Below are 23,657 nucleotides of genomic sequence, written 5' to 3' on the forward strand. Positions count from 1 at the left end.
ATACTTAGTAAGCGATGTCGAGGTTTAAACGAGATATATACTCACATATATTTTGTTGCAAGTTTGCAGCAATTAACGGAATGCGTCATACGTTTCCCTAAAAGCGGTCATAGGCCTCTCTTTCCGCGAATGCATCATACTGGCAGTCGCTCAAAGACTCAAATTAAAAGACAAAGACAATGTATAATTACATTAATGTATTAATAAAACGATGACCTCCGAGTTTATTGCCGTTGTATATTTTATGATTGAATGTTTGGATGAATCGCCTTTCAGAGTTCTTTTGATAGCGTATTTTATGACGACGCGTCTTCATAAAATGAATGAAATGTAAGTTTATTACAATTCATTTTAAGAATACGGAAGTCATCACCTGCATTTCGGATCGTAAATAATATTATTTTTATTATAAAGAATACTATACGCCCAATTAAATTGTATAAGTATCAAATGAATGTACCTATAATTAAGATTCGAACACAAAAATATTTGACATATTGTTCTCCAGATAGTGCTTGTCAACAACGGAAGCACAGTCTCCGTTCATCAATAAACCTTGAAGATAACCATAATGATAACCTGAACCTTGGCACTCGGTTGTGAAAGTGTTCTCGCACTGTTTCGTATCCAGCCTACGCAGTTGTGTAAGCTTCACGAGGTCGACGAGATGAAGTAAGGCAGGCACATTTTCGACACTCTCTTTAACGGGGGCGTAGCTCAGATGGTAGAGCGCTCGCTTAGCATGCGAGAGGTACCGGGATCGATACCCGGCGCCTCCAAACTTAATTGCTCTTTTTGGTGATATATTTTTTATTCTTATACCCTATACTTTTATTTACAGTCAATATTTCTGTAGGATGGCTAAAATGTATTGTTTATTTGCGAACGATAGTGCTGCTAATTGTCTTTTAAGATTAATTTATCTCTTATTTGTGTTGATGCATATTGTATTCGTTTCTCTTAAATAACATTCGCGATTAAATATCGTGTTCATCATTTGCTTAAGTAGTAGGTACCTATATTATTTGTGTTGTTTTTTCCACAAATAGATCAAGTAGGTATTTCGTTTCTACATTCGAATTCGAACCCGAATCTAGTCCGTAAAGGCCTAAAAGTTATTTCACTATTCCGTTGTCCCGTTTGCAATAGAACAAACAAATTACGATATACTAATTTGAAAACACAAAGGAAAATTAGGTATTAAATATTTGCTAGGCGTAGCTAGGTATTCCCTCAGGAAAACAAAAAATCCTGCGCGGTTATTCCTTAGCGCGAGCGTGCCGAGGACTTTATGAGTTGGCGTCGTATAAACAAAGCTGAGTCAAATAACAACATGAATTAATTACCAAACAAGCAAATAACAACTATATTTACCTATATTTGTTTCTGCTTATCTCTTATTATTCAAACATTTCCATGATATAAGTAGGTACCTACCTACATAACATAAACAGTTACAAAAACTCGAAAAGAGTTTGGAATTGGCACAAAACAGGTCCGTTATCGGCTGACCGCAGCCGGTAGGCCTAAAATTCCTCTGACACGATTGTTATCGTAAATAATCGCGGTTTCTCCACAGTCGTTATCTTGCGTGCGGTTCCCAGAGATACCTACACGACAGGCCGTGTGCTATTTCTATCAAGGCCTAAGCTCGAAGTAAGTCGGCAACTCCGCGCTAACTGTGGAAATCTGCCAGCAGTAAGCTTTACAAACAGAACTGGTCATTTGTTCGTTTCAACCAATGCACCTGCATTTCTAAATGTGCTGCGCTGCGCTGTAAAATACGCCTGTGATTTCATCTTACATAATGGAATACCTAAATGTTTGTTTCAGCTTTAACTAATTACGTTCACCTTGAAGTATGTAACTATAACATTTCACGGAGCAGATGCGAAACAATCGGTTACCTGTAATGCTTACCCTTTTGTTGTAAGGCCTTTCAAGCCTAGGAAGTGTAAGTACCCCATAGTCTTGGAACTAGCATTGTAAAGCGCATTCCATTGAACTCTCTTTATTATTACCGATGTCGGGGCTTTGTTACCTGGCGAGACGACGGGCTCGCCGGCTGGCGCAGGCAGGTTTGTTGATATTTTTTGTGGACATTCCGCCAACAGCTGATCGACACAACAAACCCACGTGACCCCACGGCATCGCTTCTTATTGGTCCAAAATCACCCCAATTTTAACTCTCGTAAGGTTCCTTGCACACTAGCCTCACAAAAAAAAGAGACAGGCAATCAGTCCTTGAGTCCGTCGGATGTTTGGCCCATCCTTATCCCGGAATAATTTCAAATCCATACACAAATGACTGCCAAAGAAGATTTGTGTAATATATGCATTGAAGTAAGCATTTTTTGTAAAACCTGAATGCACAAATTGATGACTTAATGTACGTGGACAAGTATTTTTTGTTACGTAAGGAAACTTTGTCATCAAAATCGATTATGTAGGTATGCGTCAACAGTTATCACTTGTCTTAACTCGACACACACTCGACACTTTAAACGCATATCAGGTTTGCTCATGAGTTCGCTCTGCCTATAAATCGTAATTGATAGAGTAATTAAATTATCGAGGTCGATCTAATAATGCTAGTGAAACATTTTAAACTTTACCACGAGCATTTTATGATTCAATAAACACTGACTCAAATACTAAACCACAAATGCGCTCGTTTGGTTAAAAGAAATTCACAGCGAATGAACAGCTATATTTTAACATAACTATACTTAATTGGCTTTGTATAAAGATGATTATAAGCCAAACGTGAGAGTGAACGTGCACTTATAAAAGTACAGTTCTAAAATGCAATTACAGTTTAAACTTTCGTTAACGCGTCGTAATCACAATCACTCTCGATGTTTTTTGAAAATTTCCATATTTTTTGAAAGTTGGTAGATACATCATATCCACAGGTAGAAAGATTGAGTTATATACCTACTGTTTTATCTTATAAAACCAGCTGAGCAGTCGTTAAGTGAAGTGTAAATGACCCCTAAGATGCTGTCGGCCAAACAGGTTGCCGGGATCGGGAGCAAAAAACCAGTCCGGTATCGAATGCGCGACCCCTCAACACCTGGAGACTATGAGCTACATTTGTTAACCACTCACTGTCTCATTCTTACTTTTAATTTGTTATATTAAACTTACTGAAGGGCTAAAATGACCACATCGAAACAATTCATCTAAGAAAGCAATATTGCTATTTGACATTTCTTTGCATTGCGCACTTAATTTTATATGCGCAAACGTCAAATTGCAATATTGCTTTTATAGATGAATTGTTTCGATGTGGCCTTTTTAGCCCCCCTGTACTTAACTCATTTAATCATAAGCGTAGCTAAACATATTTGATTAAATTAGGTATACCTTACTGTTTTCTGCTCAGAGGTCGGTGTATATAGGTAACTACAATTTTCTTACCATGGCAACAGTCTACTTACCAATGAGATTTTATTCCAACCGTCATGTTATTCGCATATCGATAAGATAGATAGTCTATATTTGATTATTGTCATATTGTTTCTTATTCACGTGAGTGTTTAAGAGATAGAGAACATAGTGTAGGTAGAGCACCACATGTATTTGTGTCGTGAGTGTCTGAGGTTCTGTGAGATGAATGATGTATGAAAATCATAATATGTTTTTATATTTTGTACTAATTTGTTTAAGTATAAGTTATCTTATATTTATATACTTAAGTTTAATATGTCTAATTATTTTATTATGAAAGTTTCACGGCGCATTGGCGCTTCTGCACTGTAATGTCGTGAAATGTAAGTAAAGAAATAAATGTTCTATTTTCTTCGAAAAGACGACCTTCGCAGAGATTACTATGTGTAGTTCCTATTGTGAGGGTTTTTTCGCAGGGTTCTGAGGATCTGCCGGACGTGACGAAGGTATTCATATCCCCGGGGAGGCTCCTAAAAAAACATGCACATGGTCTAGGACATAAAATAAAAGGAACTCAGCCAGTCCACCCCAAAAGGTTTCCAGACAAGAACAAAGTAACTCAATTTTCAGACACAAATGTACCTAAGTAGGTACAGTTACTTCTCTTCGTAAAACAAGTGGCAGCGAATTCACGTGGTTCTGTAAGGCCGATGTAATTTCTGAAATCTCGCCAACAAGTTTTTTCTAGTTATTAAATACGAACAATGAATGTGTTTGGTGCAAGGTGTAAACGTGCTGAAATTGCATCGCGTTTGATATTGAACGTGATTACGATGCCAGACGTGATATTTCTTCAAAATGAGTTTACATGTTGAAATATACTGTAATTACCTACTCCGTATCATAAAGACGCAGGTTTTCGAAAGTGATTTGTATGTTGCAATTAAAAATTAAAAATGGAATGTGCTTTGGTGAGGTAATAACTGGTGTATTATATTATAGACAAAGGTTGATACTTCAAGGAAGGCCTAGAGACACCGGCTTATGGTTCTATTGCTCCGGGTGAGAGCCTTCAGCGCTCCCCATTTGTCCGGCCAAGTAGTTAATGCCATCTGCGGCAAATCTACAATAAGTCACGTCAAAAAAAAAAAAAAAAAAAAAAAAAAAAAAAAAAAAAAAAAAAAAAAAAAAAAAAAAAAAAAAAAAAAAAAAAAGGTTCTATTGAAATAAACAACTTAAAAGCGGATCTATTTTCGAATGGAGCGTAGTGTTCTTGGAAGCGAATTCTTTGTATAATTACTTTCTTTTGTTACAGGGTAAATGTTCGTACCTACCTACCTGAAATTTTAAAAACAAAGTTGCCAATAGAAGGTCGTTTAATCTCCTTTGTAGTTTATTTTTACTTGTCTATCTACCTTACGGTAAATTTTACCAAGTAGGTAGTCAGTCGGACCATTCTCGGACCAAATCAGCCACCACAGTACCTGTCTAGTTATTGATGTATATTACTATATTGACTTACCTATCACAACAGTAGTGTTTCCAACATCTTAAACTTGTACCTTATATTAATACATAAGCGGTTATATTATAGGTACCCGTTAAATGAAATTTGATAAATAATTAATTTATTAATAAAGTAAGGAGGTAGGTACATCTCTAAGTTAAAAGCTCATTCAAATTAAGAATGCTTAAATTCAAAACTCATTTCAATATTAAGAACGCTTAAATTCTCACACATTATTAGGCAAATAGCGAATAACCTACTTTACTATACTTCTTTAAGCAGGTTATTTGCTAGTACCTACCTATGAACTTGGCGTGGGCTGGTCGCAAATAAGTGTCGGTTCAGTGATGTGCAGTTCCTGGGAAAGTTCCTACTTTGGGGACGTTCAAATATGTTAGTGCGACAGGGTTCTAAAGTGGATACATGATATTACTCATGACTCATGCATGACTGTACAATGTCAAGTAAGTTACAAATGTTGCTGATTATAATGAGGGACTTTCCAGGGTATTTTTCCCAAAAAAAAATAGCGCTGTAAAAATTCGGCTTCGTTTCACCTTCTACTTTCATGGATAACAGACATAATCTTTTATCTCTGTTTTTGGCTACCTACCTACCACATCATAGTTATTTAAGGTTCCGTGCTGTTAGCTTTTCTCAATAAATAAAATAAAATATGAAATTATAAAAGTAGGTAGGTAGGTCAGGTATGCCTGAGACTAGTGATGAGCCGTCTTCGGAAATGTTCCTGTTGTAAAACCTCTTTAATAGTAAGGACATTGGCTGCTTGTGCTTGCTTTTTTCAAGGTGTCCTTTTTTGTACTGTGATCCTATGTACCTTAAAGCTAGAGAAGTTATAAAGCTCTCCTTTATAACTTTTGGGCCATTTTACTACTCATTGTTCCCACTTTGGGAACATTCCCTGGTACGGCACATTATTGTCTGAAACTTCTTTTGTAGAAAACATCAAGATAAGTTTTTGTTTTTTTTTAATTAGTGCTCCTTTGAGGTGAAATACGGGCAAATTAATCGTTGTTAGGTAGGTACGTAGCTGTAATAGCGGGGTCAAACCGGTGCTAAGAGTGTTGCATAAGTGGGTGCATCTGCTTGACATTTGAATCGACCCCGAATCCGAATAGAAACTGTGTCACGCATTAACAGCATCGGGCACCGGCAGCGGCGGCGGCGGCGCGCGGCGGTAACGCGGCGAAGTGCGTTGTGCAATCCCGTTAGCGCTGCTCTCCACGTGCGAGCGGAGCCGGCGCGCCTCAATGTCGCTGGTGGGCGGCCGCGGCCCGATCCACCCGCGCGTCCCCGCAGCGCCCGTTCAAAATAGCGACCGCGCACGAACCTCGCCTCCCGAGTGCACCCGAACACCGCCGTCTCGCTCCCCCACGCGGCCTGTCCCCGCAGCCTTTCGCTCGCACGAACAGCTGAGTATCAAAACAAAGAAGCGAGACAGGCGGTCGCCGCTCCCGCTCGCCGGCCGGCCGGTGTCGCGCCGCACACACGCCAGTTCTCGATTGAACCGCTTCTATTGAGGTTGTCCGCTGCGAGCTTGCGTGCGAAGTTGCCACCGCGAAGGGTTTTCCTTTGTCCCAAGACTCGAGGACCCTGCCCTAACTCGTATTATGTTTCCGCGCGAGAGCCGCGACCAGCACCGGCCTACTGAGGAGCCGGACCGCGCGCAGCTTGCTGAATCGCGTCGAAGTTCTCGTCAATTCACGAAGTTCTGTGACGGTTATCCCGCGAAACGCGTTCGCCGGGAAATTTGAAATTTTTTGAGTGAAACTGTGAAAGTACTGGAGTTGTGTGAGCAGACAGGGTTGTGTGGAACTGTGTTCACGATGTCGACCGGCAAGCGGCTGGCGAAAAGGTCTATAATAGGGACGCGCGTGGCGGCCCTGGGCGATGACGGACTGTACTATTCGGGGATGATCCAGGCGGTGAAGACGCCGGCGCCGTTCCCAGAGAACAACAATTGCATCAACCTGACGCCGAACACGCGCTACACGGTGCGGTTCGACGGCGGAAAGAGCACGCGCGAGTACCGCGACGCGGAGCTGATCGGGCCCGGCTTCCGTGGCATGGGCGGCGTGCGCCTGCAGCCAACGCAGCGCGTCTTCCTCACCTACAACGGCCGCGAGGTGCGTGCCGACGTGCTGCAGCACGACCACCTCACCGACGAGCTGCGCGTGCAGATACACGCGCCCGGCACCGAGGTATGTACACCAACTTATATGCCGTACCTAATTACCTGCTTATTTACCATACGCAAAGGAAGTAGCGCTTCTAGTGTAAATGTTCCAATTATTGCACTCTGGAGACAATGGTCAGTCAAATCGTTTATTATTAATACGCTGCCCATAAGACGTTCCACTTCCTTTCTCTCTTCGCATGATTACATTGGATGACGCAAGTTTATCTGAAACCGAGCGAGCTGCCTCCGTGCAACATAAAGGCTCTACATTACGTGGAGAGTCAATGGATGCAGGATGAAGTTAAACATTAAACTCGACTGGGATTTCCCGTTGGACGACCTTAAAGTAAACCGGATTGTTTTCGCATTAATAAAAAAGAAATTATATATAATTAATAACACGTGTCGAATTCAAGCCACTTTAGCAAAAAACAACAGCGCGCGTTGATGTCTTTTTAAGGTCTTTAGCGCTCTCTAGTAAAAGACATCAACGCGTCGGTGGGTGATTTTTATTGATAAATGGTCTGTTTTGTAACGATTGTGTTGATGTTAAATGTAGGGTGAACAATGAAATAGTATTAGAGTCGTGTTAGGATCGCACGTAGTGGGTCTAATAGTTGGTATATGTATAGTAGTAGTGCAACATAGTTGCGGACAAAGGTTGCATCGGCCGGCGCGTGTAGCGAGCTATTGACCCGGCCGCGCCACACGTGCACGCTGCACTCTGTGCCGCTGCCCGCGATATCCGCACCCGCGACACCCGCGTCACCGTCACCCGCACCCGCGACACCCGCAGGCACCCGCGGCAGCCGCCCGCTTCTACGCAGTTGCCTATCTCCGCGGCTTCTATCGCACAGATTACCCGATAGCTCTCCGACGCCACACATTCTACATATTCAAAAGGCGCACTATCTCCAAGATACCTTCGTTTCTAGCTGTATAAATATTACGTGTGCGGTGAATAACAATTGAGCACATAAAACTAACATAATAAAACAAATAGATCCTATCAAAAATGTTTCTAAAAGACCTTCAGATAAAATATTCCCGATGTCATATTATTGTGTGTGTAGTGTAGTGTTGTGTAATTATTATTATTATTTTATGTTTTTTCTATAAGTTTAGTGCTTATGCTTGTTCACCTTACTTGTATTTAGTATTGTATAATTAATGCTATCAGACCGATTTGTACTATGTCTATTTGTGGAAACCTATAATTGGCTCCCCTGCATCGTATGTATTTTTATATGTATATATTGTTTAAAGTAGCTGTTGGTTTTCCGAAAATAAATAAATAAATAAATAAATAAATATTTTATAATTGACATAAACTTACCTGACAGAAACAAGAGGCTTAGGCCCTTGGTAGGTAGATAGGTACATAACATTTATAATAAATGTTATAATTTATAATCTAAACTCACGTTTGTTGCATAGAGCATAATCCAATAATACCTATGTATTGATACGATAATTTGATTATTAATTTCCATATCAAGGGCAACGTTATCATTAGCTATCGGAACCGGCAACAACTCGTTACCTTTCACAAGGCAATGGAATGACAAAATGTATTGTGCCACCTACGTCATTGCGAAAATCGCGTGCGCTGTTTCGAACTCACTCGATTAGATAAAGCGAGTTGAAGTAACATTGGTTTCTAAGACATACTTCGATATCCTTTCCCTCCTTTTAAAGTTAAAGACGACTTGAAAGTAGTCTGAATTTGCGTACCCAAATAATTGAGCTAGGCGATGCCGCGCACGTCTTGCGCACTGTTCGGCGCACACGCGTGCATTAAATAAATTCGGCCACACCGTTAGTCGCAGCCGCGGCGTATAACAGGTAGTCCGAGATTACAATAATCGCCCTTATGCTCTCGCTTGGCAACACTTGGGATATATTAGACTATCAGCGGCTAGAAGTAGTGTTACCTACCATCTGTATTTTTTGTCACATAGCGTATAACGGATAGCCTTTGTCCGCTCATCACTTCGCCTTTTACTTACTTGACATAAATAATAAGGCATACCTACGTAAATGCGACAAATTGCCCATAAATGTAACTCTACTTGACACAGCATAGATCGCCGGCGCGGTGGCGGCGTAGAGCTGACACGCTTACACTCGCACTCCGCACCCGCGCGCGCGTTATCGCTTGCGCTAATGGCACCTCTACAATTTGTAAATACAACGAAATACACGATAATACATTGCCGATAATTGCCTGAATGACCCGACGATATTTAAATGCAACAGCCACTGTTTGTCAAGGTCCTTTCAAGGTTTCACTACGACTGCTCAGATTTTAAATGTCGCGTATTTTTATTATAACAGTTTGCAAAATAAGAATGTCAACCGATTTACCTTATAATTTAAATCGGCATAAAACAGAATTTCTTTCTTACGTAGCGATTTTATAGATAGATGTAGCGTCAAAATATTGCAAATAGGGACAATCGTTTCAAATGAAAATAAAACCCATCGACCCTTCATTCCTAAAACATCCTTTCGGTTTGGTCTAATGAATTTAAACCAAGGCGTTGTTGCTTAAGTCAAATTTGAATTAACAAGTATAATTCAAGATTGTTGAAACAAAAGTTAGAGACGCAATAATTGGATGACACAATGAGGAAGCCGGCATGCGCGCTCGCAGCCTTGCAGGCCGGCCGGCGCGCGCGGCATCGGCGCGGCGGCGGCGGCGCGCGTAAATACATGACGTCTCACGCGATACTGCCGTGACGTCGACACTCGTAAACTTCGTACAGGCTATTCACTACTTTCACGTTAATTCATTGTTCATTGTACATTCATGTAAACTTCAAATCACTCAACCATTTCAATCATATTTCAATTTTATTGCCGCTCTATGCTAATCGTTAATCGATTGATTTTTATTGCACGTGTAAATTTTCGGATAAACAAAAACACGGTAATCTTTTTGTGTCACTGCATATTTATATTGGCTATTATGATCATTCCGCGTGGACGCCTTGTTTGTGACTACGAATGCGTGTTAGATAAAGTGAGGTAGGTATTATTTATATATGAGTTGACGTCACTCCGCGGGCCGCAGCCGACAAGCGCGCACAAACCATCAAAACAAGCAGCTTGATAACAAGAGAACGACGCAGCACGATACGCAAACAATACACGCAAACAAAACTATTTGTTAAACATGTTGTAAACCGGTAACACTTATCGTAAGCTTAGATTATCAGTTTCGGAAACAAAAGCATTACGATAGAAAATAGAAACAAATATTTTTTACAAAGAATATCTTAGATGGAGAGAGAGCTCGAAGTCAGTATGAAACATGGAAAGCACACGATGAGTTACCGTAGAGGAAGTCATTATCCACATTGTAATGTGACGCGGTATTCCCCGGTGTAGCGACTATGCGCCGACGTCACACGTTATTTACACCATTTTACTCGGCGAATCCGCTCTGCACGCTACGCGGAATCGGCCCAAACTCTGACTCATTTCGCGTAAACAACTATTATCTATACTCGTGTTTTTGTCGCACGGGAAGAAGACACTCGTGATTCGATGGTACTAACAATATTGCCCAACAATAAAAAAAACGTATTTAACACGATCATCAACCGCACACGCCAACATCGTCGAGACTCAAACAAAAATTTAGTGGTAGCCTTTGAGTTAGGTATCGCGTATCATCTCGAAATAGCACTCCGGTATAAAACAACCAGCGAATGAGTCGGCCGTAATATGTCAGGCAATAAGAATAAAAATAAAGAGTGCGGCCGAAAAATAAGGTCACCGGCAAGCCCGGAACCGAGTAACGGTATTGGTTACAAAATCGCGTCAAGAATTATTTTCACGTGCGCACGGCGCCGGTCGTACGTACCGTTAGCCCGCGGTGGCAGGCCCAACATCAGCCGGGGTCGCGCCACAGCCCGCGCTGCGGCCTCCGCTAAGTGGAACACGGAGCCGCTAATGTCCATTACGACGACCGACGCTCTTGAGACGACAAATAAAACGCACACCACAATCCCAATTTTAGCTGATAGGTGCTCGCGCTGAAAATTGTTTACAAACCTGTTGTTATTATTGAGGGAGGTCACGTCGCCGAAGCGGTTGGCCGGCGCGGACATTTCATGTGATAACCGGTGACGCAATCTCCGAGAATTCGGTTGTTTTGTTTTCTTTAACAAAACGGAGGCGTTTATAAAAAGTTGCCGTTCTCTACGGCGTTGTCTAATTCTCTACTTTGGATTACGTAAATGGTGTTGATAGAGATTTCCCTGCACCGACACCTTTCGTTTGCGAGGCCGTAATCGGGGCGCGATTCGCCGCGCCCGCGCAGCAGCGCCGGGCCGAGCGTGAAAGTGCCGCATGCCACTCGCACCTGTACTCACTGTGTACTATCAGATTCACTTATTTTTGTCCACACAATCTACTTACTCGTATAATGATCTTTTTCCACGGTAAAGCGCATTTTGTAACGCACTTTAATATTTTGTTAGTCAATAAACTGTTTCTTACCATCATATATCATGAGGAAGCTGCCACATTTGTAATAGAGAAAATTAACTTGTGCATGTGCTGTGCAATCATAGCTTAAGGTGTTATTTTGTTCAATTGGATTTCTCCAACGCAATTCGATTGTATAACATCATGTACATAACATACCAATACGTGGAAAATAATATTTTCGAACGATTTGCTGTCACTGACATACAACGAAATACTAGGAAAATACAATTATTTTTCCTAAAGTAATTTCAGTGAAAATGTTACACAGTTGCGGGTGGTTGGAACATTATGATTAATAGAGAACGCACTGTAGTCCACGAACACTGCCTCTGTAATTAGTATCGCATTTCATGTCTACAGGGAAAGCAGTTATAATTCAAAAGCAAATTGCAAGTGTGTTTTTCAGATTTTCCAGTTCGTTAATATTTTTTTCGATGGAACAGAGAGACACTTACGCTTATGGCGGTCATCGTAGCGTAGCGTTGCGTGCTCGTGGTCAATTTCACTTAGTACATCTACTTGCTCCGCTTGTGTTACTATTCATAATTCTATAATCAAGCCAATTCATAAATTCTTACCACGTTCATTTCTTAACCATTTAACACAAAATAGCGTAAAGCACTTTCCTCATTGTTTTCTTTATAATTCGCCGCGGAGAATACAAAAAAGGCATAAATAAAAAGAACTTTATCAGAGTTTAATAAGACCCAATCAAACATAATGAGAGCCCACAATTTTTTGACTATAAAAACACGAACTCATCAACATGAAGAGCATGTTGAAACGTTTCAATGTAGCTAACTGGCACCGTGTATACCAAGAATCACGTAGAAATATCGGATAATTCGCCAAATGGCCGTGAAGAGGCGTTAGGACCAATTTTCAAGTGTTACGTGAGGTTGTTGTCGATGTGAACGCGCGGAACTAGCGGGCGATCGGCCATCGGTGAAGAAACCATGGGAAGAGAGAGCCGCCCCTATTTGCCGTGCGCCAGCGCATGTGCGTACTCACATAAATTACATGGGCTGTTATTAAATGCTTGCAGTGTAGCAATTCATGTTCTAATGAGGACGAAACATGATTACTAACTTTAACACTTTAACTAGACTGTCATAGTTTTATTTTTACTTCAGGGAACGGAAAGAAATTGTAGGTAAGGTGATCTTTCACGCGTAGACACAGTTCTCGTGACGTGAACATTACATTACAACACGTCGCCCAGTGACACGGTTACTAAATAAATCAAGGTTGATAAGATAAACCTGCTACGGAGTGTTGGTACAAGGAATCAACAGGCTGTCAGAGACATACTTGTAGTTATCCAACAAGTAGCTCGCGGCCGGATACGCCCGCTAAATTATTATATTCAGTACACCTTAAAGCCACGGTGCGACGGCTGTAGATACTAGAAAATATTTCTAATTCTACGTATAAGCTACAGATAGATAATAACGAGCAATTTGTTGGTGGCCGACTTGGCCCGGCTGCGTGTATTTCATGTTGATTTAAAACGGATAAGTACGAGTAGTTTTGCAAGCAATTACAACCCGGTACACGGGGTAATTTGTAAACTACCACTTCATGATGTTTAATTCAATATCTGTGCATAATTTCGGTCAGTTCGCATTTTAATAGCCTTTAAAGATAATTATATAAATTGTAACCAGTTCCACAGTTAGTGAGCCTTATTCTAACAGCACAAAGAGCTCAGTTCGCGGATGCTCGTTCTACCTCAAGTCAATCATAATTTGAACCGCTCGTGTTAGTTTTCTTTCGTTTTTGTTGGCAAAATAATTCAAGTGAGCGGAGCGGGTAATGCGTCCCATTATAAACAGTTATTTTATTGTAATCACTACTCTTGTTTTGGTAGGTCCAATAAAATCATAAATGTAACCAAAACTTATACTTAAACAGAGTAGGTACGTGAATCGCATTTATTATTAGCTATCCTATTTAGGATAAGTCACGTGCGAATAAAAAAAAAACATCCAAATTAGCGTGTAATACCCATATGTCGGCAATAATTCAGCCCCCGGTTGGTATAAAATAGTTCGGCTAATGTATTCGACCTAGTTAGGGCAAGATACAGAGATGATTGACCATATAGATGATGTCAGAGAACCGTTGCGAATTTAAAAACACTGTTTCTGTCGCGTTGACTCCTCATCTAGCCGTTTCGACATTTGTTGCCTCAATAAATTAGGTACATTTCATGATTTGTGCTTGCTAGCGTTCTTACACTACAGTTATGTCGTATCCTTTATATATTTCAGTAAAATCCTGTGCCATTAAATATTTCAATAAAGGCATCTCCCAAGTTGTGACTTAAGTAGTTTCAACGTCAAATTTAATTTCTATCTGAATTAAGTTCTTATTTAAGTTTAAATTTTATCGAAGTTGTAATAATCTATTGTCTAAGTACTCGGTTGATAATTGGACGTATAGAACGTGAATCTCTAGATGGGCCTTGGGATTATTTTCGTCGTGAACATTGTAATAGTGGCCCTCCCACAACCAGCAGCGAAGGCAAGGTCGGCCCTTTGTGGGTGACCTCATTGCATTCGCCTTGGAATAGTTACATGATTTATATACCTCTTATCTAAACAGCTGCAAATCGGATCGTGAATTGGGATCTTCACTCCGAAATAGGCCGCAACTGTTCCGTTCCACATCATTTTTGAAAGTTTGTTTTGATGACATCAGCCATCGAAAAACAAGAAAACAATGGAACGTTTTTGAGAAGGATCCGATTAGTTGAAACCGGATAAGTGGTCCAAAGCAAACTTTAAGCGTCACGCTCGGCTGTGGCTGAGTCAGCGACGCAAAATAACTCGTTTTCGGGTTTGGGTTAACAGTAACGTACAACACCGTTACTACGTGGGCGAGTGTCACAAACTCGCTGTCCAAGCGACTTAAAAACCATCTTGTGTTGAACAAATTAGATCGTGGTGAGACAATGCCTTTCAGAATGTCCTTGACAACAATGCTTTTACATAATTATGAATAACTTTTCAAAGGTAAAGGTCAATGTTTACTGGCGTAACTAACTAGTCGTTGACAGAAGTGACACATGTAAGCTGACGCGAATTACATGTGCGTATTATTTATTGGTGATTGGGACACACGATGCAATCGAGTGACGTTTTTGTATTTGTGAAGATAAAGTACTGACATCGAGCGGCGCGGCGCGCGGCGCGGCACGGGCTTGCTCCGGCACGCTGCCCCACTGACCCAGAATCGCTGATATTGAACCGACGACGCGCGGCCCGCATTCGAAACTCGACCTCCACTTGCGTTTTCCTTGTGCTTCCCTTTTTTGTTAAAGAAAAACCGTGCAACGATATGTAGAGTCAGTTCAGTACCACGAACATGAGCCCCATTAGCCGGTTCTTGGAAGTATTATACTCTAATAGATGTTTGTATAGCGAAGACGCCGTAAGATATCAATGTTTTTTTACGATAGCGCATTAGGGATTCCCATTCGTGTTTGTTATTTACGTGGCTCGTGTAGATAGACGATGTAACTAATTGCAAAATAAATATGCAATGTAAGTGGGTGTTACATGATGAGCAATGTCAATGGCAGGCCAGTGGCAGGTCAGGCGAGTAACGGTGTCGGTGGCGGCGCTGCGTGTGCGGCGTGGTAGTGTGAGGCGAACAGGTTCCCGTATCCGTTATCAACTGGCAAGTCGGGCGCTGCGGGTCGGGCCCCGTTTTTGGGTCAGGCTGGGTCACGACGCCTGCGTGTTCGCCGCCCTCCCCCTCCAACATATTTAGCGCTATTTCGATATCCAAGAATAGAGAGGCGACTACGCTTACAGGCTGCTCAAGGTGAAACGCTCACTTTTCTAAGCGTCGCACGTAAACGATGCGATTATGGCATCACGGCGGGTGCTGTGTCGAAACGTCGTGCCCGTGCGTCCTTGTGTAGATTTCACGTTCAATTACGTAAGATATCGCAGGCGTACGATTTATTTACTTACGTGTATTTCTGTGGTACTATGTACATACCGCCTACACGCACGGCGCGGGGGAGTCGCTGGGAGAATGCTGCCCGTGACGTCACGCGCCGTCGCTCCTACGCCGCCCACCGCCCGCCGCCGACGAGGAATGACGTAGTTCGCCTGCCTTATAACCTATGACGTCAGACCCATTAAATTAAACCTTCTACGGTTTTCTTTACAGTTCATTGCGGATCATATCAGCAGATAATGCGACTCTTGCCTTGCGACACAGTTAGCACTACGCAATGTCAATTTCCGACTCGACTCGACGCCGACTCGACGCTGACGCTGACCTACATTACATGACCGACTTTATTATATTTTATACGATGTTACTAAATCGCAGTGTCATTGTCATTGTAAAGTAGTAACGCTAATCTTTGATCAATTCGCACATAATTACTTAGGTAAATTTATTTATAGACGTTCTTTTAACTGCGAAGCATATTTTTCGCCTTACAAATCGTAAAATAAGAGTTAGCTTTAGTAGAATAGAGTAATTCCAATAGAAGTAATATTCTTTGATAGATCGCTATCTTAACTGATGGAAAATCACGCTAATGTATAAATGATAAAGGAAGCCTGTAAAATACTTGTTACCTTGGGTTACGATAAAGAATGAAGTTTGTAACCAGGAGCCGGCAAGAATCAAAAAGTTATTTTGTAGAATTTGTTGAAAATAGGACAGAGTTTGGGGAAATTGGGGCACTATACAAGCACATAACCTGAGTGATCTAGCCGGCCGGCGACCGGCACCCGGCACCCGGCGGCGGCGGGGACGGCCCACATTCGCGCCAACTAGGCCGCATCCTGTGCAATCGATGCCACCAGCCCTGCTTCTCACCGCTGACGTACAAACCCTGCACTCGCAAAATAACCATGAGTCATATTGTCCTGTCTCACTTCTCACCATGACTCTTTATTCCAATACTTTCCTCATTATAATTACATAAACACATAACTACACACAGTTACATCGACCCAAGTAAATGACTCGTCATTACATGAAATCATGTTTTCGTCCAAAATAAACGAGAAGCGAAATGGCCTTTCAAGGAGAATAGGTGTAATAAAAATACGGTCTGCATCTTGACGTTGTGTTGTAGGTCGCGGATTTTTGGGGCAAGGTTGTGTTGCAAAGAGAGGGAGGCTCGCGTGCTGCGCCCAGCATCCGCTCTGCTGCGGCTGGTTCAACCCACTTACTTGCACTGACAAGGCCGCCGTGCCGATTCATTGCCCAGCCTAAACGTGCACATCCGATTGCTTACCAATAACCAATTCTGCAACAAGACAATCTGAATCTTAAACATGGCTTACCTATTAAATCGATTCAACCTTTACACATGCTAATGCAACCAATCTATACACATTATAATCTTGTATCGACTAGGCCACATGACATCCTGTGAGGGATTACGAAATAGTAATTGCTTTACAAGGACAAACTATGTCGCGCAGTGTGGCGCATTCTTCTATCAAATTATATAAACATATAAATGTATTTCTCATGTTTAAAACAAAACAGATTATATCTGAATTACTGCGCGACTATCTATGAAATAATGCCAGCAGTTAACTTCCTATATTTCCCTGTATGTACTCGAGAACACGTGTAACTAAATACAAGTCGGCCCACGCACTTATTTCTGGCTACTTGCTTTACCGCTTGAGCTTTAAAATAAATCGACTGCGTTATAATGTCGTACCTAGTTATGAATTTAGATTAGTTTCAGATAAGAAATAGCATTAGTCTGAATCAAATTGCCTGTCGTGAAAGATAATTTACAAGTTTAGTCTGTTGACAATTAATATCTATTTAGATTGACGGCCGCCGTTCTTCCCTTGAATGTTGGAATGCGGCCATCGCGTGTCCCAGCCTGAGTAATTTTCCTACTGGTTATTTAAGTTAAAAATAAGGGCAGTCGTCATTTTGTATCCTAATCAAAACACATCAACATAATAGTTTTGTGACATAGGAGCGGAGGGAGTGGCGTGACGGATTGAGCAACCCGGAGTGATTGCCCACTGTACCACGGGCTCTCAATATGCCGATTGTGGAGTGTAGTTATGCGGAGCTATTGACCCATTTATTGGGGCACGAGCGCTAGTCGCCAACCGAATTGTTTATGCATGCGTGGCTACGTGATTCCTGGCAACACCAGCAGCCTCACCGAATATCTAATGCCGGAATAAATCGACCCTTCAGTATCTACGCATACATATGTATTACCATGTACACTCCCACCTTTAAGTTTTCTTGCTTACATAAAAAACCTGTTCTAAATATATGAATTTAAACATTTTAGTACCTAAATTTGTAATCGCATTAAAAATATTCATGTTATCGAGACTTGTAACGTCACGAGCTAAACAAAGGCAGGTGAATCGAGTCGTATTTTATCGGTCGGTGTATGTGAGGTAGTCCATTGTTTTATCAATAACAAGGTAATGAATGCTAAGTGCATTGTCCTGTGTAAGTGTCCTGTTGGGCCGATAAGCGGGCGACGTATACATATCACGCCGGTGAATGGGTAACGACGCTATCCCTCGTCGACGGTAACATTACAAATCAAAACTGTCACCCCTGGCTACTGTCAGCGAGAATTACACAATTTAATTGGATATGGGATTTATGCAAACCCTTTCCAGCGGTATATCTAGCTGTCCATTTGTACAAGTAATTGTTAGATATATTGAATTCAAAACTTGCATCGTAAATAAGAAAATATAATGTAATAGCTAAAATATGCTAGAATTATTGTTTATTTATCGCGATCGAGAACTGCAACATAAGGACAGATTACGTAGGTATTGCAATTCTAAAATTATTATCCTGCTTCGCTCATAATGAGAGGAAATCTAAAATATGAATAGAATCAAATTCCTTTTCATGTAGATACTTAATTATTGAATAAATTAACATTTGAGACTGGATAAAATCTCTTCCTATTCAAAACTAAGTGAGTTGTTAATTAATTACATATACCATTCCAAATAATTATAAAAACAGAATGCTCTTAATCCGGTTATCGAGCGGCAACGCTGGCGCAAGTCGCCGGCCGGCTGCGCACGCACCGGCGGCGACGGCACCGGCCGGCTTCTGCCACTGACTCACCAGTCAATGCCACCAGCCACGCACGCTGCACCGAGCCACCGACCAATAACTTTCGCCTTGCACATGCATTGAATGACAAGATACGCTTTATACGCTATGCAACACTTATAATTATAAGTATCTATTTATCATTAATGATAATGCCTTTTTTATTTGTATAGCTGCTGTTTTGTAATTTGCAATCAAAGTGAAAGAAAACTTCGAGGTTGTTCACTCTCTAAATAAGTACGTAAATTGTTCTGAAGTTAACTGTACAGTTAATACAATGTGAATCAGGCAATCAGGTTTGAAATTGTCAAGTATATTATCTTTGTTACAATTTAAAATCTTGAAAAATGTAGTTCAAAGCAACATTTCAACACTGAGGAGGTGTAACGAGCATTGATAATCCGTTTTGCGCAGCAACATCGATGCGCAGTAGAGCGCACAGAGCTTTCGCAACCTAGATACCTGGCGGCGCCGACGCAGCCCGCCAGCACCCGGCCTCCGTCTGCACCGACTCATGTAGGACCTTCGCTTATTATCACGCATTTAGTTTGTCATCATGTTTTTTTTTTTATAATTTGAAACACGTAAGAAAAAACGAAAACTTCTGATGTTGTGATTCTATGACATACTGCGTCGTTCACTTCTTAAAACAACATAATCTTACTAATTTGATCATAAGAAATAGCTCTAATTTATCAATCCGTCTCAACACATTTGAAACGCTAGGTACCCCGATATTAATAGGAATAAATTAAGGTCGAGATATTCCAATAAGTATATCAAAGTATTCCAGTTTATACAAGTCTCAAGACATTAAATATCAATAATACTAATTAAATTTGACCTCAAATGGAGTCTAACGAGTGCGCATTACCGGACGCAACAATGCAACAATGTTCCTAAAGACCGTGAACCTTATTTTCGTATTACATTTTCATCAAAATTATGCCCATAACATTTTTATCTAACCACAAAAATACTCTATCTACAATGGTAATTGGCTGGATTGTAAATTGTAAAAAAAATTACTAAGAAACCTGTTACATTAAATTACTCTTGCATAATGCAAAATGTTATTTCGTCGCTATGATAACAATTAAAAACACAAAACTAATTCAATAAGTCTAACTTTATAATAATTACGCGGTGTTACCATGTCAAAGTCACTCGGTGACTTTCACTGGCATTTAAAGCGACCAAGTTTCGCCATCGAATAAAGCATTATTGTGCAACAGTTGTCACTTTTTTACATAACGAGTTGGCGAGTGCTAGGAGCGAGAGGGACGATGAGGTGCCGGTTCTAAACTCTGCTACTCATTAGCTGATTGGCATCTGTCCTATTTACTGAACTCGTGAAGCTAATTTGTGTAATGTCACCCTCATTTAGTCGGATCAAGTATCGTGGCGATAGCTACTTGAAACTTGTCTTTTGACATCGTAGAAGATACATCTGTTTGAACAAGGTACATGGTTAGTTGGTCGGGTATTTCGTACAGTTCAGCAAGTGTATGTGTCCGTGGAATGTGTGTCGGCGCGATCATTCTGCGAGGTTGATCATTAAAGCAACTTTCATTGTTCCGGTGCTGGGCCAGTCGTGAGACGGCGCGAACGTCCGGACTCGCACGAAATCGCGTAAAAGTGAAAGTATGATGTGATCCGCTCACCTGCGAGCCGAGCCCGCCACCGACCTACCAGAAGTACAGTTAGCAGTATAACAGACACTGCGCATAATATGAGCTCTATTACTATTAACATTCTTAGTTGGTCCTCACGTATGAAATAATTATCACGTATTTGGCCGTGATATGGAAAATTTCTTAACTTACAATAACATTTGATTTAATAATGTTTGAAGCAATATTTTTATTCATATATGATTTCCAATGTAATCATTCTTGCTATCTCTACGATATCACGCATGAGACTCCTACTTTGCTGCGTAATAGCATTCCAAATCTTACTGGCCTTATTTGTTCAGTTCGCAGCAGGATGTGAATGTTAGAAAACAAAGCAGTAAAATCAAATAGAATAAAGAAAAGGTCAGTCATTTACAATCCAGGCTAACGATTTTCCAGAATAGGTCATTATGCATTTAACAAATGAGGCTAAATTTAAGATCATTAGTAAATAGCTCCATATTTAGCTTCATGTTCGACACCCAGTTACGAAATCAGCAATATTTTAACGAGCTTACTCTTCCCAATGTTTAATATTCTATTTGGGTGACTAAACTCTCATAGGACTGAATAGTCGTGTCTTTTGTGACCGTTTACATTTACGACAGATTTAGGCATTAGCTAGATTGCAGCAGGCTCGGTCACGAGTCGACTTATATGCGGTGACGACTAAAATATCGTCATCGCGAAATATGCAGTTTGCTAACATATCTATGCCATTCCACAAGTATGATGATACAACGTCGCGACGCCACTTCCTTTCACTACAAACAACCGGTACTATTCCGACACCTACCGAGACACTCGCCGAACATGCGACCGATTCATTACCGAAAAGAGAGTGACAGTGTTTATAAAATTTTAGATTAAAACAATGCTCAACTGGCGGCCATAAATGCCAGCGAAATAAAACATTCACTAGATGATACACGATTTTACTAATGACGTACTAATAGTAGGTATGTGCGTGAAACGTAATCGTCCACGAGTTGCGGTTGACAGGCGGCGCACACGCACTATTGTATCATGTCAATCACGCGTGTGCCTAGAAGGAAGCCCGCCACGAAAACGTAGCCAATGTCAACCGCTCCTCTACTCATTGCACATAAATTGACCGAGACCGAGTTTCAAAGAGGCTGCGTCACACGCTTCCTAATGTCGCTTACCACTCGCGCGAACTGAACCGGTATGTCGTTAGCTGATCTACTCATATAGAGATTGTGACCTTTATAACTAAGTGCAGATATGTAATGCGGAAAGACTCAAGTTTATTTCTTATTTGCAGCGAAACTACTACATTTATTGGATACGCGAACATTTACCTTAAAGCAGTGTTGTTTCCTGTTTTGTATCTGAGTGACTGAGTAGATACAGGGTAAAGAATATAATATGATGGCGCATTGACGTAAAGCCACACGTTGGCGTTACAAAATTACCCATTGTGGGATACATAGACGTCAGAGCGGGCTGCAGCGGCGTGGGGTGATTCAGTGCAGCGTCCATGACACAGAACGCATCTCGCTCGTTCCAGGTTACCCGGTCGTGACGTCACGCCCGACCACGGACCGTGCGAAGGTCGCTAGTATTGATCTGTCCACACCCACATTTTGCTGGATTTAATTACACAATGATAATACGGAAATGAATGTTGTTCTAAATTTAGCATATTAAGGGCAATGAGGAAGTGTTGAAAACGGTTTTTATTTTGTTGACAGGCGCCTATAGAGTTGAAGAAGAGGCTGGATGAGATAAGACTGCTGGAGTCGCGCAAGTCGGCGCGGCTGGCAGACGTTGACACGGACTTCGCCCGCCTGGCGGACATGGCCGGCGACCGCCGCCGCGCCTCCGCCACCATTGAAGTACCCGCACACCACATGCAAGGGTATGTACATTCCTTACCTGGTAATACCTAGTGAGAATACCAAAGCGTTAGAAAATATCCTCAATATTTTTACGAGATTGATTTTAGTCATAAAACTTCCTTAGTTCCTACTAACCATGATAGTTTTCTTGCTTCCTTAAACATAAAATCACGTAATAGGAAAATGGGATATTAAGTATACTCATGGGACAACTTATAACAATTACAGAACAGTAGGTAACTTCCCGGAAAACACGAAGCAAACATGCATGGGGTTTCCTCTTGGCGTTTTCCTTTACTGTCGAGTAAACTTGCACGGCGAGTGAAACCCAACGACACGAGAAACGATCACGTTCCCCATTGCTTCACAAGATCTTATATTACGGAGAAGATTAGACTCGATCAACTACTTCAACAACGAGGATTTTTCCATTGAACACAGATTCAATTGTTACAAAACGGAAATAACATGTAGTTATCTTAACGTAACTGTTACTTGCAGTCCTTGAAGCCCAGTTTTTGATGTAGGTTACCAAGCATTGATATGTTCAAATGAGGGGCAAAACGATCACGAAGCAGTCGATTGGTGCCTTAAATCTTGGAGCAAAGAGCTTAATTAACAAATATCGATGTTTATCGCCTTGAGCTAGTGGCTCACCTCGGTGCGAGCAGCGAGAAGGCCACCGCATTTCTAATGCACGCTCGCTGCGCGCGCTCCTTGCTAAATCTTTATGCGGAGTTGCATTGCATAGCAACTGCTATTGTACACATTTTAAGTCAATTCCAACTAGAGTTTATCTTGATACTGCGTGAACGTGGTTTTTATTAAAACTCCGCGGATGCTAGTACATCATACATATTTAAAAAAACATGAATTTGGCTCATCCACAGATGCTAAAATTACTTGAGTACGCAGCGTCGAAACAACTTGTTAAATAAAAGAGCGTATTACGTTGATATTATATTAAAACCTTGGAAGTATGGGCTTGGCTAATAAAAGCGATGACATCGTGCGTGGCATGTAAACCGAGTCATGGAGCTTGAAGTGCCAGCCAGCATTGCGCTAGCCTTGTGGGTGTAATCGCTCACGAGCGCCTAGCAGTGCAGCGGTGGCGGGCGCGGGCTGTTGTGAAATCCGCACCGAGCGCGTTAGAAACTGGATGGAAGTGTTAGCGCGGAGTACGGGTGTGTCCTTGTCACACTTGCCTACATTCTGCGGCCGGCCCCGTCCCGCGCTCCACCCGTCCCGCGCCACAGAGAGGGACGAACAATGCAATAATATTGTGGGAACGATTAAAAAATGCCTATGGATTTCATAGAAGCTGTAAATGTCATAGTTACAGACAATAACCGTTATGAATCGTAATTCGCCATGGCTTCGGTGATTTAACATTTTGTAGCATTTTACCTCGC

At 41.4% G+C, this 23,657-nt stretch overlaps 1 protein-coding gene and 1 non-coding gene across 3 annotated transcripts in view; both read left to right on the forward strand.

The window, feature by feature from the left end:
- Nucleotides 1-706: 706 nt before the first annotated feature.
- On the forward strand, nt 707-779 carry Trnaa-agc (transfer RNA alanine (anticodon AGC)). Its single transcript has one exon. It is a non-coding gene; the product is annotated as a tRNA-Ala (tRNA).
- Nucleotides 780-6,431: 5,652 nt separating this feature from the next.
- The window catches only part of LOC126381797 (zinc finger protein 704), a 52,106-nt gene continuing 34,880 nt past the window's right edge, over nt 6,432-23,657 (forward strand). For both annotated transcript variants that reach the window (XM_050031283.1, XM_050031284.1), the window contains exons 1-2: nt 6,432-7,122; nt 22,099-22,265. In XM_050031283.1, the coding sequence (XP_049887240.1) occupies nt 6,748-7,122; nt 22,099-22,265 (542 nt within the window). In that variant the 5' untranslated portion in view covers nt 6,432-6,747. The remainder of the gene's footprint in view (nt 7,123-22,098; nt 22,266-23,657) is intronic.

The sequence above is a fragment of the Pectinophora gossypiella genome, chromosome 3 (genome assembly GCF_024362695.1).
Source record: "Pectinophora gossypiella chromosome 3, ilPecGoss1.1, whole genome shotgun sequence".
Taxonomy (NCBI): domain Eukaryota; kingdom Metazoa; phylum Arthropoda; class Insecta; order Lepidoptera; family Gelechiidae; genus Pectinophora; species Pectinophora gossypiella.